Source organism: Equus quagga, chromosome 1, assembly GCF_021613505.1.
Source record: "Equus quagga isolate Etosha38 chromosome 1, UCLA_HA_Equagga_1.0, whole genome shotgun sequence".
Lineage (NCBI taxonomy): Eukaryota > Metazoa > Chordata > Mammalia > Perissodactyla > Equidae > Equus > Equus quagga.
In genome coordinates, this window is record NC_060267.1 from 88,688,804 (window position 1) to 88,704,855 (window position 16,052).

Consider the following 16,052-nt stretch of genomic DNA (forward strand, 5'->3'; position numbering starts at 1 on the left):
GCGGGGTGGGGGGAAGCACGGGCCTGGCTGGGCCCGGGAGGAGCCGGGGTGGGGCCTCACCACTTTGTTCTCATAGAGGACCAGCCCGTAGTTGTGGGGCACGAGGCTGAAGCGGTTCCTCCACTTCTTGTTGTCCTCCTGGTACTGGAAGAGGTTCCCCGAGAAGATGATGCGCTCATCCAGCGGCACCTGAGGGAGGGAGGGGGTGGGGAGTGAGGCCCGGCTGCCCCCCACCGCCTGGCAGGAGCGGCAGTCCCCCCAGAAGGTAAGAGCCCGACCAGCAGCACCTGCGAGCTCGCCCCCTCTGAGCACACCCTCCATCCTGATCTGAGTCCTCACGCGGCCCTGCTGTGTCGCACCCATTTGGCAGATGAGGAAAGCGAGGCTCAGGGCAAGAAAGGCCCCCCAGGGTCCAGGTGGAGCAGGGGTGATGCCGGCACTTGCATCCAGGCCAGGCAGCACGATTCAGGGCCCAGCCAGCACCACGTCTCTCGCTCCATCATGGCCCTAGGTGGGCACAGCTACCTGGGGACGAATTGTCAGCAGGCTGCTTCCACATCCACCCACCACCGCAGCGTGGGTGCCGCGCAGTCACTCCAGCAGGAGGGGACATGCCCACAGGCCGGGCGTGTGAAGGCCCCAACGCCTGGCAAGTCTCTCTCCAGCTCTGGGCCTCAGTTTCCCCTCAAGACAACAAAAGCTCAACCAAGGGGGCTCCAGAGAGCCTCTTCGGCTCTGAGCACCGGCAGATGGCCCCCCATGAATCTGGGGATAGGGGTGGAGGGGACCTCAGTCTGGAAGGCTCGATGTCTGACTGGCGTCCTGGCAGACTGGTGGGCAGTGTGGTCTGGCCTTGCTGCAAAGCCCCAGCTCTGACCCTACCCCTGACTCAGTCGGACAAAGACACTTCTTTGAGCCTCAGTTTTCTCATCTGTAAAATGGGCACCGTGACAGCACGGACTTCATCGAGGCAGCTCGAGGATTCTGAGATGACACAGGCAAAGATCCCACAAGCAGTGGGCACCTGGCAGGCAGAGCACTCAGCTCCCAGGACGCAGGGGCCGCCCTGGCCACGCTGAGGACCACCCAGCCTGTGTCAGTCTCCTAGCTCCACGGCCTGACCTATTCAGGGACGGGAGAGGGTGGCCATCCGGGAGAGAGACTTCCTGAGCAGACCAGCACCAGGAGGCTTCGAGAAAGGAGACACAGAGGCCAAAAGGGAGCAGGCTTACTCCTGGACGGTGGAGCTCGGGAGCCTAAGTGTCCCTGGGTTTCTAGGTAGCTCCTGGGCATTCTAGGATAAATTTGGTGCCTTTTACAAAAAGAAAGGTGTATGATAAGTAATAATGGGGGAAAGTGTTATTTTACTGGTGCCTAACCCTTCCTAGCTTCCTCGCTCCGCTCCTGGGTCTGCTCCCGGGTCAGGTGCCAGCCCAGGCCCTGTCTCTTCACACGCAGCCCCCTCTTCCCAGCAACCTCCCTGCCCCTCTTCAAGGGGAAATGCCAAAACACTCTTGGAAAATGAGGACCCATTGTACTCAAACAATAGGGCCCCCGCAGGCCGCTTCCTACCCAGGGATAAAAATATTTACAGGAAAAGAAAATGGTCCCCCATCACCCCCCCACCCCCCCACAGAGGGCTTTGCCCAAGTCACAAAGCTATGCTAAGTGGTCTATATTTAGACTGGGCCTCCTCTCAACCCAGCTCTCTAGTCTTTTCTAGAAAGAAGGAGCAGACAAAGCTCTTCTGACACGCCCGTTAGCCCCTCACCCCCCAGGGGCTGGTTTATGTCCTCCTGCCCGCTCAGGGCAGGGGCCCAGGACTCAGGGCCAGCGGGGGGCTGCAGTCAAGGACCAAGCTCACCCCCCCCCACCCCCCAAGTCCTCCCCCAGATCCTTGGGCAGCCCGGGAGGGGTGGGTAGATGCGGGTTTGGGTTTTCCTTCTAAGACGTTCACATGGTAGAGTCGTGTGTCCACTGGAAAGCCTGCAGGAAAGGAAAGGGACCCAACAGGCCAGGCAACATGTCTTGGGATCTGCAAAGGTCCGCAACTCCACCACCCACACCAGGGGAGCGTAGACCAGCGGCTCCACCTCTCCCAGCCTCAGGGTCCACATCTGTGCCTGCAGAAAACAACCGCTGTTTTTATTATGACTATCGCTACTGCCACTGTATTATCATTAGCTCCATTATTGTGTCTAATAGAACTATTGGTATTATTATGGTGATGATGATTAATATTATTATTTCTATTGTTATGATATTACCATCATGACTTAGCACCCTGATGGCCAGCTTCCTAAGTGGCAAAATAGGACCAAAAGTCCCTGCTTTTCAAGGATTGTGGGTGATGTCATTTTACTCCTCTTTCTTACGTATTACTTGTTTTCCCGCAATGACTCTGCACCACCGCGAGTGTTAAAGGTGTTTTCGCGTGGGGTAAACATCTGGCGCTGTCAGCAGCCCCCGCTTCTGCCTTGGGTTACTGGGACCTGGGCAGCCTGTGACATTTCTCTCCAGCTGGGGAGCAGTTAGTTCCAGCTCTGCCCACTCGAAGTGGCTCACCTGGGCTGGGCCCGAGGCCACCCTCCCTAACACACAGATGTGCACCTGGCAGACACCCAGGCCAGCCACATCCCCGGGCACCTCTGCCCTCCTGTTGTCATGGGGTCAGGAGGACACCATGACACCAGGGGAATAAACAGCCTCTTCTGGGTCCAAAAGCAAAGGGGTGTGTGATGCTCTGAGAGGCTCTCACACACAGCCCTGGCCGTCCCCCTCCAGGTCCTCAGCTGAAGATGCCCTTCTTCCAGGAAGCCCATGTGGGCCACCCAGACAAGGTCAGGCCCCCACTGTCTGAGCTCACTGTCATCTCCCTCACAGCACCCACTTTATTGTGTAAGCGGCTGTTTACTGTCTGTCTCCTCGAGTGTCTGCAGGGCCAGCAAGGGCAGCGTGGCCCCAGCACCTGCCCTGACACTGTCAGTGTGTGTCCACGCCTGTGGGCCAGCCTGCCTTCTCTCAGGGTCATCCCCAAGTCTCCTCAGCAGCTCCCACACCCCCTCCAGCTGTTCCTCCTGCTGAGAGGACATCAAAGGGTCACAAGACCTCAAAGCCGGGTCAAGCGATGCCCGCCCCTGCCCCTTTGGTCTCATGGTAAAGGGGCCCATTTTCAGCCACCTGGTTTTGGGGGAGGGTGGGGAGAGGAGGGAAACAAGCCCACCCCTCCCTCCTGGGGCTTTCACAGGCTTTCTCTCTGCCGTCTCCCTGTCCCCTCACTGTGCCCAGCCGGTCCCCTTCCTGAGAGGCCTTCCCAACCATCAGAACCCCATCTGACCTCCAGAGCCCCATGAAATCCCCACCCCTTCCACGAAGCTGCTCTGACTCCTGCAGCCCACGATGACCCCTCTCTGAATGCCATTTCACAGAGAAACTGAGGCTCAGCAAGGCAAAGTCACACATCAGGAGCTGTCCAGAAAGTCAGGACTCACGCCCACCTTAGTAATCTCACCTTAGTAATCTCACCTGCTGCCCGTTACCACACCCCCTGTATTCTCTCACCAAATCCTCCCCACAGAGCCATGAGTACCCATTTGTCAGACAAGGAGACTGAGACTTGAAGGTTGAATCAACTGCCCAAGCCGCTAGCTATTAAGAGGAATTGGACTCAGGTCACCCTGAGTTCTTTCCCACCAGACCACGGGGTTCCAGCCTCGGTCCCTCCCCTACAGCACTGCCCCCAGCACCTCGAAGCCTGGGCACAGGCTGACCTAGGCAGCCCAGAGGAAGCCGACAGGACAGGGCAGGGAGGTGTGACAAGGTGAGCGAGGTAACTTTGCAGCCCACCAACCACGGACCTCAGCCACTAATGACCCGAGTGCCAGATGCCAGGGTCACCTGGCTGGCCTCATTTGGGCCCCACTCCCAGAGCGATTAGCTCAGCCAGTCAGAGTCCCCAGAGGGAAGCTGGTGGGCACTCTGCCCAGGGGCCACCAGCCAGGAGTAGGTAGCCTCCAGGCCGCTGCTTGGCCACTCTAGGGCCAGGCCACCTGCTGAGTGGGTGGGGCTGGCACCCTCCCTCAACATCACCTCTCCCTCTGCCACCCGCCTGGCCATCCAGGGAGCAGAGGGTGATGGTCATGGAAAGAGAATGACCCAGGCCTGGAATGTGCGGTGCTCTCAAAAGAGACTTCCCTAGGCTGAAAAGGAGGCCCCCTGCACCACCCGCAGAGCAACACGCGCTGGCCTCTCACTGCAAATGGCCAGACCCAGGACCGGCAGCTTCCAGCTGGGCACTCAGAGCCCTATCTGTGTTCCTGACATTCCCTCACCTCCTCTGCGCCATTCCCGCCCAGCCTCACCCGGGGACCCATCACAGATCCCCTTCCCAGGAGGCTCTGCTGGCCTTCTCTGGCCCATACTGACCCCACACAGCTTCCAGTCCCTTGCTCGACAAATCCTTACCGGGCAAACATCATCCTACTACTAATAGTGGGATAACGACAGGGCCGGGGATGCCGACAGTGTCTGCCAGCACCCACCGTGAACCGTCCCTGTTCCAGGCTCCGGTCGACTCGACTCTAATTCTCACAGCCAGCCAGTGCAGGAGGCGTTCTCAACCCATTTTACAGAGGAGTAAACTGAGGTTCCAGAGGTGCGCTAATTTGCTCACGGGCACATGGCCTGGAAGAGGAGGAGCTGGGCTTGAACCCAGGCCTGTCCAGACGACTCTGGAGCCCAGCTCTGACGAAGCAGGGGTCAGCTGGGAGGAGTCGCCCTCGGCGATCCAGGGGCCTGGACAACACCACCGAGTTATCTTCTGATTCAGAAGCTGGGTGGGGCCCTTACAGACCATCACGGCAACAATGGGAAACTGAGGCCCAAGTAAGCAGTCACGGGGGCGAGCAGGTGTCAGAGCCTGCCCTGCACCCTCTGGGCGCCCCTCACCTTGCGCCACAGCAGCTGGGTCTGCGGGGCCCCCGTGCCCTCGATCTCGTGGCGCATGCTGTTGAAGAGGGCGACGCCATACTGGTCCTCGTAGAAACGAAGGAACTCTGCCAGGATCTTCCCAGTCTTTTCTGAAAGGGAAGGACAAACAGGACCGTGAGGTCATCATGGTTACCTAGGTGCAGCGACCCTGCCCCGGGGAGGGGTGGCCACAACGCCCCACACTCCTGGTTGTAAAGTTGTTTGCACAAGCTCCGCATTTTCATCCACACCGCGTCTCTGGCCAGCGCTGGGCATTTCCTGCACACAGTGGGTGACCCTCCAGCCGGGAAGCGGGGCGATTACGGAGCCAGCGAATCCCCAATGAGAAAACACAAGAAACTGACAGACGAGCAAAAGAGGCTCAGCCTCCCGGTCAGCAAACACACGCAACCAGCACCGACAGCCCGGTCAGACCGGGCGGGACGTGGGGCCCAGACGCCTTCACCAGGCCGCGTGCTGGCAATCGGGGCGGCCTTGTTGGAGGGTCACTGGAGCTGTGGGTGCCGTTTTAAGGGGGCATGCGGTGCCCTCTGATGCCTCCCCATAGAACTCGAGGGAGAACAGCAGGCAAACGCGCACCAAAGCCATCACCGGAACCGAGCCAGATGCATGCGTGTGGAGAATGACCCAGCACAGCACGGCCCCCCGCACAGGAAGAAAACGGAGGGCATCCACAGGCACACGTCCCAACTGAGGGACAGTGTCCACACCCCCCACGTACAGAATCACACGCTGCCGATCATCCCATTCAAAGGGCTTCCTGCTGTGCGGATAACCGATCTCTGCCCAGAGACAGAGGACCAGGTCCTGGAGGCAGCCCTCAGACCGCGACAGGTGGGAGCTCCGGGCGCGGGAGTGAGGGGCCCAGAGGGAAGTTCATTTTCTGCTTTATTCGCTTTCATAGTGTTTGAATTATTTTACAAACCTGATTCCTTCCACAATAAAAAATAAACACACTAAAATTAACTCATCTACCAAGTTAACAACCTTTTTACTCTCACTGGCCGTTGGCTTCTCTTATGGGCTGAAGCTGTTTCTGAACAGAGACGGTGAGCGCTGTGGCCTCCGGAGCGGGCCCAGCAACCATCAGACGCCCAGTATTTGCGCTGCCTGGTCGTCCCCATATAAGGATGAAGCAAACAAGGACCAGAGAGGGTCATGACTCATGATGATGAGGCCTTCTCCTTGGGACAGACTTCTCGGTCCTGAGTAGCTGGGGTTTGTTCCGGCCCACTGTGCAGCTCCCCTCTCTGGGCCTCAGTTTCCCCCTGTACACTGAGAGGACTGGACTCAGTGATGGACAGGCCCTGCCACCTCTGACAGCCTTGGATTCCAGATTTCAAAGACCTGGTCCTTTCTCAAAAGAGAACAGCCTGACATGACGCCGTCCCTCCCAGGGCTGGTCTCTGGATACCAAGGGCACCCAGCTAGGATACTTCATTTAATCCTCTCAATAGCTCTGGGAGGTAGGGCTCGTGTTATCCCCATTTTAAGAGATGGAAACTGAGATCCAGAGAGGTTAAGTCACTGACACAAGGTCACACAGCTAGTGGAGCTGGGATGAGACCTAGGGCCCAGGCAGGAGGTGGTGGCCGGGGAGGAAGGATGAAAGGGTGTGCCACATCCCACACCCCTCCCTCAGGGTCTCAGGCGGGCCCCCCTCCCTCCACTTCTTGCAGAGGTTGCTCAGCCCAGGGACCCCTCCACGGGCCTGGCCCTGCCTGTGCTCCCCTTTCCCAGAATGAGGTCATGTCTGTCCAGATTCTGTTTTGGGGGAAGGAAGGGGAGAACAAATGAGGAATTTGCTTTGAATGCCTATTTCCTAAAAACCGTAAACAACCAGAACTCTCTCAAAGACCACGGGAATTGTTTTGAAAAATGATGAGGCAGTGTGGGGGTGGGGGTAATGGGGTAATGAATTGGGGCCAAATGGACAAAATAGGATCAATATTTGTTTATCAAATAGACAACAATAATATTGATAAACCACATAATCGTCATCATTAGAGCTGCCATTTATTGAGTGTTAACCTGAGCCAGTGGGTGGGCAAGTTTTAGAGGCATGATCCCCAAGAATCGTCACGAAAACCCTTGGGAGTCAGCGCTACTGTTTTCCCATTTTAGGGATGAGGAAGCTTGCGGACCCAGGACTGGAGAGCCAGATTCTCAGCCGCCAGCCCCTGCAGCCCCAGCCCACGGTTTTGTCCCGACTCTGCCCCAAGGAGCCCGACACCCAACAGGCCCTCTCCCACCGTGCAGGGTGCGTAGCTTGGGCCCTGGGCCCTTTGGCCATGACTCTAGGACGCCTGACCCGGCCCTGGTGCACCCCGCCTCAGAGCATTAGTTCCAGAAGGGCCGAAATCTGCCCTGACCCTTGAGGAGCCAGGCCCAGGAGAAAGCTGCTGCCCTGTGTCAGGACTCGAACTCGGGTCTGACTCACAGGATGCTCTCAGCTGCTGGGTCAGCAAAGCCCAGACATCGAGTCCAGGCAGGGAGGGGCCACATTTAGAAGGCCCCCGGGGCTGGAGTAGGAGGGAGGACAAGAAGGGCACAGCACAGCCAGGAGGCCCAGGCATCAATCCACCGAGGGGCGTCCAGAGGGGCATCCAAGTCCACGTAGGGTGGGGCTGTGGGAGGGAGAGGAAGCCAGCGGAGGCTGAGGAAGTGAAAAGGGAGAACGAGGTGACCCAGACAGAGCCAGAAGGCACAGAGGAGGCTGACAGGCGGAAGTGCCCGGGCTGAGGGGGCGGGGCTAGGTAGGAGGCCAGGAAATTCATTCAGGACCCCTCACCTGAGGATGCAGGACCCCTACCTGGACATGCAGACAAGGTATCCAAGTGAGACGGGGGACCAGGAGCAGAGGCGCGAGGATAGGGGTAAGGCACCAGGCAGAGGGTGGAGAGGAGAGGGTGCGAGCAGAAACTCGAGGGGTGCCTCACTCAACGGAGAAGGAAAAGAGGAGGCAGCCCGCACCCCAAACAGACGGCAGTGGCCCTGGGCCCAATTTCACCTGCAATGACAGGCATGCCTTGCTACCCACACTCGAGAACCGTATTGATCTGATCTGTTTTCAGATAAATCCTTCGCCACCTGAAATTCCAGAACCAAACAGATTAGGAGAGTGTGGGGTCTCCCACGACCCAAACTTCTCTCCCAACTCAGGAGCTAAACGGATTGGGAGAGAGAGGATGCTGGCATCTAAGGATTGACTGCCAACCCCGGGAGGGTGAGCCAGCACCCTTTTGCTCTACGCTGGATCTCTCTTGCTCAGCCCTGTGGCCTGGCACAGGCAGGTGCTGGGCAAGAGGGGTCATCCACCCTCTAAACAGCTCTTGAGGGCCCACTGTATGCCAGGCCCCCCAGGGGTGGGGAAGCTGCCGGGCAAGGGGTGCGGACCCCGGCACGCCTGGGGGGGTTCAGGACTAAGAGGAGGGTCCCCCCGGGCAGCACAGGGAACCGGGCGCGCTCGGCCTCAGTTTGGAAAGGGAAGACTGTGGGGAGGCAGGGCCAAGGCTGGCTTCTTGGCAGAGGCAGCCCCAAGCACATTCTTGAGAGATAGCCTAAGACAGCTTGGGAGGAAATGCCATGTGCTTGGTACAAAGGATCTGCCGCAGGAAGGCAGAGGATGAAGACTCAGGATGCTGTGGGGGGCCTGGGCAGGTGGGGGAGGGGGTCCAGCCTGGACAAAGGGGCCAAGGGGAGAAGCCCTCAACAGGGACCGCCAGTGCCCTTTCAGGCCAGTTGCTGCTGGAGGACCCAGGCGGGCCCTGCAGCCCTGACAAGGCCGGGCCTCCATCCTCCTGCTGTGCTCTGGGGCCCATGAGCGCTGTTCAGCACCCCTTCTCCCTCCCTGCCACCCTGCAGTAGCTGTCTCCCTCGGGTGCCACAGGGGTTTTATGACTCAAATCCCACCACAGAGCCCTGCCTGGGTGTCTGCAGGTGGTCCCTCCTCCACACCTGCCCACCCCAGCTCTTCCCGCTTCCTCCCAGGGTCTCTGGAGACACCACATGCCATGGATTTGGGGGCCCCAGAGACCAAGGCTCATCATCCCAAAAGGGACTGTGAGCCAGAGAGGATGACGGGCTCACCTGAGGTTGCACAGCCAGACCGAGGCAGTCGGGGTTCGAGCCGCAGCCTGCTGAGCCCCTCCTGCTCCTGGCTCTGACCAGTGTCCACAGGGCCCCACAGGGCACCCTCCTCCAAGAGGGCAGAGAGGAAGCAGAGGCCCTGGCTGGTTGTAGCGATCCAGCTGCTGCTGGGAGCTACCGAGATGCTGGGGCAGAGCAGCCTGAGGGTGTGGGCTGGCCCTGCCAACCTTCCACATTTTCTCACCTATCTCAGCCCCAGGTGCTATTGAATGAGAAGCTATGGGGGGACAGATGGGGCCTGCCCTCCAGCCCCAGCCTCCCAACCTCCTGGTCAGGAGCCCAGGGTGAGGGCTGGAGTCCCGGTTCTGCCAGACCCCAGCCCAGCAAGACGCCCAGCTCTCTCAGAGCCTCAAGTTTCTCATCTGTAAAATGGGCGTAACAGAATCCATTCACAGTGCTCTGCAGGACCAGGACAGCATTTGAAGGGCTCGGTTCAGGAGCTCTGTGAACGTTACTATTAACCATCACAGTGCTCAGCTTATAAGAACAATGGTAAGGGACTGTTTGAAAATTTTTTTAGCAGGTATAACTTTTACAGTGTGAAAAAAATCCAATCAAGACTTTTTTTAAACAAGAAATAGGACATACATACCGCAACTAGAAGGACCTGCAACTAAGATATACAACTACGTACGGGATGGGGGCAGGGGGAGTTGGGGCGATAAAGCAGAAAAAAAAAAAGAAATATGACAAGAATCACAAAATAATAATAATGATAATGATGGGTACGTCTCCAGAGAGCCCACTAGGAGAAGGAGCGGCACAGGCAAGGGTGAGGGCTGTGGGCATGGAACACCCTGGAACCCAGGTGCCCACCTGACCGTGGTGGGCGCCCCTGGCACAATCCTCAGCCTCTGCTGGTGCCCAGAGCCAAGCACTGCCCCGCTCTGTGTCCCCCTGCCAGCACAGTCCCCAGAACTAGGAGGAAAGGGCCCAAGGCACACACCCAGGTTCTTTAAATGGCCCCCGATATAAACACAGGTAAGGAAAAGCTGCACCGTCCAGGTGTACAAACCAAGCCTCCAAAAGACAAACGGCTCACAAAAGGTCATTTCACTCGTCAGGCAACACAAACCTCCTGAGCACCTAGGTGGGGGCACCACGGGAAGGGCCCGTCCATGGGCGTCCTAATTCCCTTATTAGCCCAAGAGGGCAGCCCGTGAATTCTGGGAGTGGGGCTGAGGGTCCTGATCTGCGCCCAGCTACCGCTGTGCTCTGGGACTTCAGGGAGCCACTGCCCATCCCCGGGCCGCCATCTCCACGTCATGTCTGCAGTATGAGGATAGCGGGCTCCATCCGGCTTTGAAGAGGCCACTTCCCAGGACGGGGGTGGGGGAAGAGGACGAAATACACACAGACACACGCGAACACACACGCTTTCCTGGGGCTTGTTTCGGAGCCAAGCCTCTCAGCGAGCTGGCGGAGTAAGGGATCTTGCATCTCAGATCTCTGGATCTAAGGATGGCTGTGCCCCCCAGATCACTGGATCTCAGTCTCCGAAGTCTGCTTCCTTGGGGACCATGGAGAGTGACCCAGAGGGGCCCCCTCACCAGCCGGTCCTCCTAACTCTGCCCCCAGAGCTCCCAGGTGCTCCTCTCCACTGAGAACTTACTCGTGTTCAACAGCTCATTTGAGGCTGACAGATACCGTTATCCCACTCCGCAGGTGAGGAAACTGAGGTGCAGGGAGACTGGGTGACTTACTCAGAGACACACAGCCTGGATGGGGAAACAGGTGGGTTTCAAACCTTGTCTCACCCCAAAGCTTGCACAATAGGCCGCATCCCGGAAAGCTTCTCCATCCCAGTGGTCCCTCCCGCCGCCCCACAGTACCATTTCCACAGCCCTGCCTTCTACTTTGCTGGGTCTTTGCCTAGTCCCCAGAGGCGGTCAAAGCAGGCTTTATTATCCCCATTTTACAGATGAGGAAACTGAGGTTCAGAGAGGCAAAGTAACTTTCCCAAGGTCACACAGTTGGCGACTGTCAGAGCCAGGACTGAAGTCTGGGGTCTCCAGCCCCAAGCTGGTCAGACCTGGCAGGCAACCTTCACACCTGCTGGATCCTTACTTGTCCATCCTCCCTGGGCCTCAATTTTCCTACCTGTGAAATGGGTGTGTGGGTCTTCTGTCAGCTCAGCTGATCCAAAATCTCAACGACAATCTAATCGGTGCTGCCCTGGCCCCAGGAGCTGACCGGATGCTGGCCTCAGCACCTCCTCTCAGCTGCTGGTGAGTCAGCACTGAGTGGGAGCAGATCAGAGTCCCCTCGGGCCAGACAGAAGGACTGCGGTGGAGGGGACAGGACTCAGCACCACCCGTACCTGCAAACAGAGCACCATCTCCACGAGGCACATGGGCTCTGGGTCCAAGTCCCAGCTCTGCCACCTACTAGCTGTGTGGCCTCAGCCAAGGCCCTTCCCTCTCTGAGCCTGTTTCCCTCTGTGAAAAACGGGGCAACAGTACCTGCCTGATCGGATTATAAGATCAATCAGCTAACAAGCACTTTGCCCGGCAAGGAGGAGGCATGTCGCGCACGGGGCTCCTATAAAGTGCCTCTTGTCCAAGGTTCTTCTAACCAGGGAGAGGCCCTTGAAACGGGCTGAGCAACTGCCGGCCCGGTCCAGCCCATCCCCAGCACCGGCACCAACAGCAGCCAGGGCAGCCGGAAGAAGGTTAATCTCTGATTTTCCAAACTGACAACGTTAAGGATCACGCGACTTCCCGCAGACATCGGGGTGGGGCCAGAGGGGCAGGAAGTTCCCTGGAGACTCTGGGGGGCTGGGTACTGGGCCCACTGTGCATATAGGGAAACTGAGGCTCAGAGAGGAGAAGGGCTTGCTGAGCTGAGGACGGGAGGAGGGAGTGCAGGGGTCCTTGGAGAAAGGACCTAGGAAAGGTATGCCCCACCCCGGAGAGCCTGGAACACCAAGCGAAGGAGTTCCTTTGCCTTCTCCCAGCCCAGCATGCACCACACCTGTGCTAAGCCTTTTACCTGATCATCCCCCAAATCCACAACTCAGCCCTGGAGCAGGTCGCGTCCATATGGGAGGAACAGTTCAGACAAGGAGCCGAGAGAAGGGAGACTCCTCCCGAGTCCTAGGCTGGGTGGGGTGTGGCAGAGGCAGGATCCAAGCCCAGGTCGGGACGCCCCTCCATGCTGCCGGTGCATCTCCAGCCGAGATTGCGTCCCAGCCTCGGGCCAACCATGGGGGCTTCGCGCTGGTCCCAGCCCTGGTTTGGCCCGGCTGTGGGCACTGTGCCAGACCAGCTCCTGGCTCATCCGGTCGCTCCAGTGGGCTCCAGCGACACGCCTCACCCATGAGGCCCGGCTCGGTTTCAGGGCTGAGACGTGCCCACTGAAACCAGGCAGGCGGCACCCTGCAGGGCGGTGCAGGCCCAGAACCTGCCTGCCTGGTTCCCAGAGCACGGGCGGGTGGCGGGGAGGGTTGTGTGCCAGGGAAACCAACCCCATCCACCCAGAGCCTAAGGAGCAGCAGAGGCCGAGTCGGGGCAAGGACTGTTTTGTGTGTCATAGAGCTGATCAAAGTACCAGCATCTCCATCATCTGCCTGGGAGAGCAGGGAAAGCTTGAAGTCCAGAGAGGTGGCAACAGTCTCCTAGGGTCACACAGCATGTCCCAACCAAGTTGGGTTGGCAGGGCAGGCCAGGCCCCAGTGCCTCACCCCTAATATCACTCCTAACACCTAATAGCAACAGCCATGTGTTCGGCCTCTCCTCTGCACCCAGTAATGGTGCTACACGTTTACACACATTATGTCATGTGCTATCTGCACTTTACAGAGGACACTGAGACTCAGAGAGGTTAAGTGACTTCTCTGAGGACACTCAGCTTGTCAGTGACATGGACCCAGTACAGTCTGAGTCAAACAAGGAAACAAAGTTTGGGCAAATCCATCTTACCCCCACCTTCCAGGCTGCCAGCCTCTGGGGGCAGGGGCTCCACCCAGCCTGGCCTTGTGGATGGCTGCCATCAGAAAGGCTGACATGGCTCCCGCTCAGGACCTGTAATCAGGGGGCAAGCTGGGAGGAGGGGGGTAATGACAGGCTCCAGTGGCCACCAGGTGAGGGGGACTGGCAGCTGGCCCAGGAGAAGAGCCTGAACAGCAGCTGGAAGCCAGGACGGGTAGGACAGTGGACTGTCTCCCCCCAAGGCCAGTCCTTGTCCAGAAGGGGGACAGCACCCAAAGAGTGCAAGGGACTGACCCAGTGTCACCCCACCAGTACTTCTGAAGTAGGGGTGCACTCAGAGCCCCTGGAGAGCAGTGGCAGGTCCCTGGGACCCCACTTCTGGGCCAGAGAGGATTCCCACCCAGGCCATGCCCTGCTCCCCAGCGCAAGGCCATCAGGGTGAGGTGGGTTCCCTAGCTGACTAGCGGCCAGTCAAGAGCCAATACAGCTCAACACCACTAGTCACCACCCCCGGCCGGGCCCCTCCCGTCTCATGCCTGCCACAGCCTCCAACTTTCCACTCCTGGCTCCCTCTGACCCTTCCCACACACAGTAGCCACAGGGATCTTTTTGTGACAATTCTCACCCCGAACCTCCCCTGCTCAAAAACCTTCCAGGGCTCCCACTGCCATTAGGACAAAGATGGAGCTCCTCAGTGTGTCCCCGGGCCCCACCACGCTCTTCCTTGCCATGGGGGTCTGGCACAGGCTGCCCTTGGGTCAGGCGCACTCCCCCTGCTCTGCTGAGCTCATGCCTCAGCTCTCCACCGCACCGTCGCTTCCCCTAGGAAGTCCCAGGCTGGTGGGCGCCCTCTACACGCTCCCACAGCTCGCCACTGATCTCAGAAAGGCCTGCTCCCTGTCGGACTGCCCCAGGCAGTACCCACTGCATGTGGGACGGGGCCGGGCACGCAGGAAGAATGGGAAGGACGCTCAGAGCTAGAGGCCAGAGGCAACAATCTTCAGCCGGGGCCGTCCCGGTGGAGCGCCACCACCCCCATTGAGTAATCAAGCTCCCCACACACCCCACAGCCTCCTCACCACAGAAAGGGGGGCTAACGCCCAACCCGAGGGCTGCGGCTGGCGATGAGAACAGGCGCACCAGGCCATCCTCTCTCCTCGGAAAGGTGGCTGGCTACACTCCCTGCCAGCCTCAGGTGCCCTGAAGGGACCCTCTGCTGGTCATCCCTTCCCCGGGGCCGGTTATTAAACAAGGAAAAACCTGTCCCCGTAAATACAGCAGCCCACAGCACACCAAGGCCCGAGAATGACAGCCACCCAACCACGTGCCAGCTCTGTGTGAGGGACTTTATGTGGGAGACCGAAACGGCCCGGGAGGGAGGTTCAGTCACTACCTCAGCGGACAGAGGAGGAAATGAAAGCATGGGCGCGGTTCAAGAGCCTACCCTGCGTCACACAGCTGGAAGGCACGACGCCGGCTGGGGACACCAGGCGCTCACCACGTGGGCCAGCACTCTGCAGGGCATGAGGCACAGGCCCAGGAGGTGGGGACGGGCATCACCCCCACGGAGGAAACAGGCTGTGAGGCCCACTGACTTGTTCAAGGTCAGCCTACTGTCAAGAGGAGGAGCCTGAATCCAAGCTGGGGCTGAACCCAGACTCCCGGGGCTGGGGACACCGACGGGAGAGTCACGTGGAGAACTTGGTAAAGGCTGTCGCTGGCCTCCGATGGCCCCAGGAGACCGTGGGCTCAGCCATCACTGCATTCTCAGCACCCACCATGGGGCCCAGCACACCGCAGCCCACAAACACGTTAGGCTGAATCAGATCCAGGATCCACCAGGATCTCAACCCTTCCTCCCATCCCCCCCTCCTCAGCCATTTCCCACCTTCCAAGCTTTCCCAGATGCTGTGCCCTCTGCCTGGAACTCCCTGCCCTCTCCTTTCTACAGTTCAATCTTAGCAGACCTCAGGCCCTACTCAAACACCATCTCTTCCACCACAGTGTTTTCCAGTTGCATGTAACTGTAACAATAACTGGGCATGAGCTAACATGTCACACGTGGCCCAGTGCCAGGAACAGAAGCAGCTCCCATACACGCTAACAACTACCGTCAACGTTATTTTATTGAAATGGGTTTACTGTTAAACCCATTTTATGAATGAGGCATCTGAGTCTCAGAGAGGTCAAGAGACTTGCCCAACATCACACAGGCAAAACTGGGACGTGAACCCAAGCCGGCCTCTGTTCACTGCTCTCTCCTAGCACCTAGAACTTGCCAGAACAGAGAAACGAGCTCGGAAGTATTTGTTGACTCTGCCGGAACATTCCCCACTCAACAGGCAGCTGCGCGGGTTAGAAGTGGCAACTGTTCCCTTCTGTATCCCAGGGCACCCCATGCAGTGCTGGCTCTGAAGAGGAGTGGGTCTCTCACAGAGGAAGGTGTGTTTCAGGGCCAACGTCAAGGCAAGAAGCAAACCCTGAGCTCAGGACGGCCTCCCTGGGCCTCAGTTTCCCCATCTGTAGAATGGGCATAATGTGATAGTGCCCACATCTCACTTGGTGACTAGGGGTCCTCAGGAGATGCTGGTTTTCGTCGTTATCCATCAAAGGGCGGGGGGAGCCTTATAAAGGTAACGTGGCTGTCATCTTGACCTTCAACAATGGTAGAACCCCTGACCTGGGATGTCCCCTCATTTATGGGCCAGTGACATGTGCTGCTAACAGGCCACTGCACCTGGGAAGGGCCCTCGGAGACCAAGTCCAAGCTTTCCATGGGACAGATGAGGAAACTGAGGCTGTGGGAATGAGGAGGAAGCAGCTCGAGGTCCCACAGCCGCGTCGGTGGCCCAGCTCCTCGGAGAGTAGCATGGAGAGAGAAGTCAGTCGGACTTCAGTACCCGGAGGGGAAAACTGTCTCTGCTCTTGGGGTCTGTGGCCTGGAACGCTCTCCCACAGCCCATCCCCCCGACCTGGCCACCTCCT

General features: G+C 58.6%; 1 protein-coding gene across 1 annotated transcript in view; it reads right to left on the minus strand.

The window, feature by feature from the left end:
* NIBAN2 (niban apoptosis regulator 2) overlaps positions 1-16,052 on the minus strand; it is a 53,112-nt gene that overhangs the window by 15,442 nt on the left and 21,618 nt on the right. Inside the window, 2 exon segments of the mRNA XM_046656394.1 lie at positions 61-189; positions 4,948-5,078. Of these exon segments, the coding sequence (XP_046512350.1) occupies positions 61-189; positions 4,948-5,078 (260 nt within the window).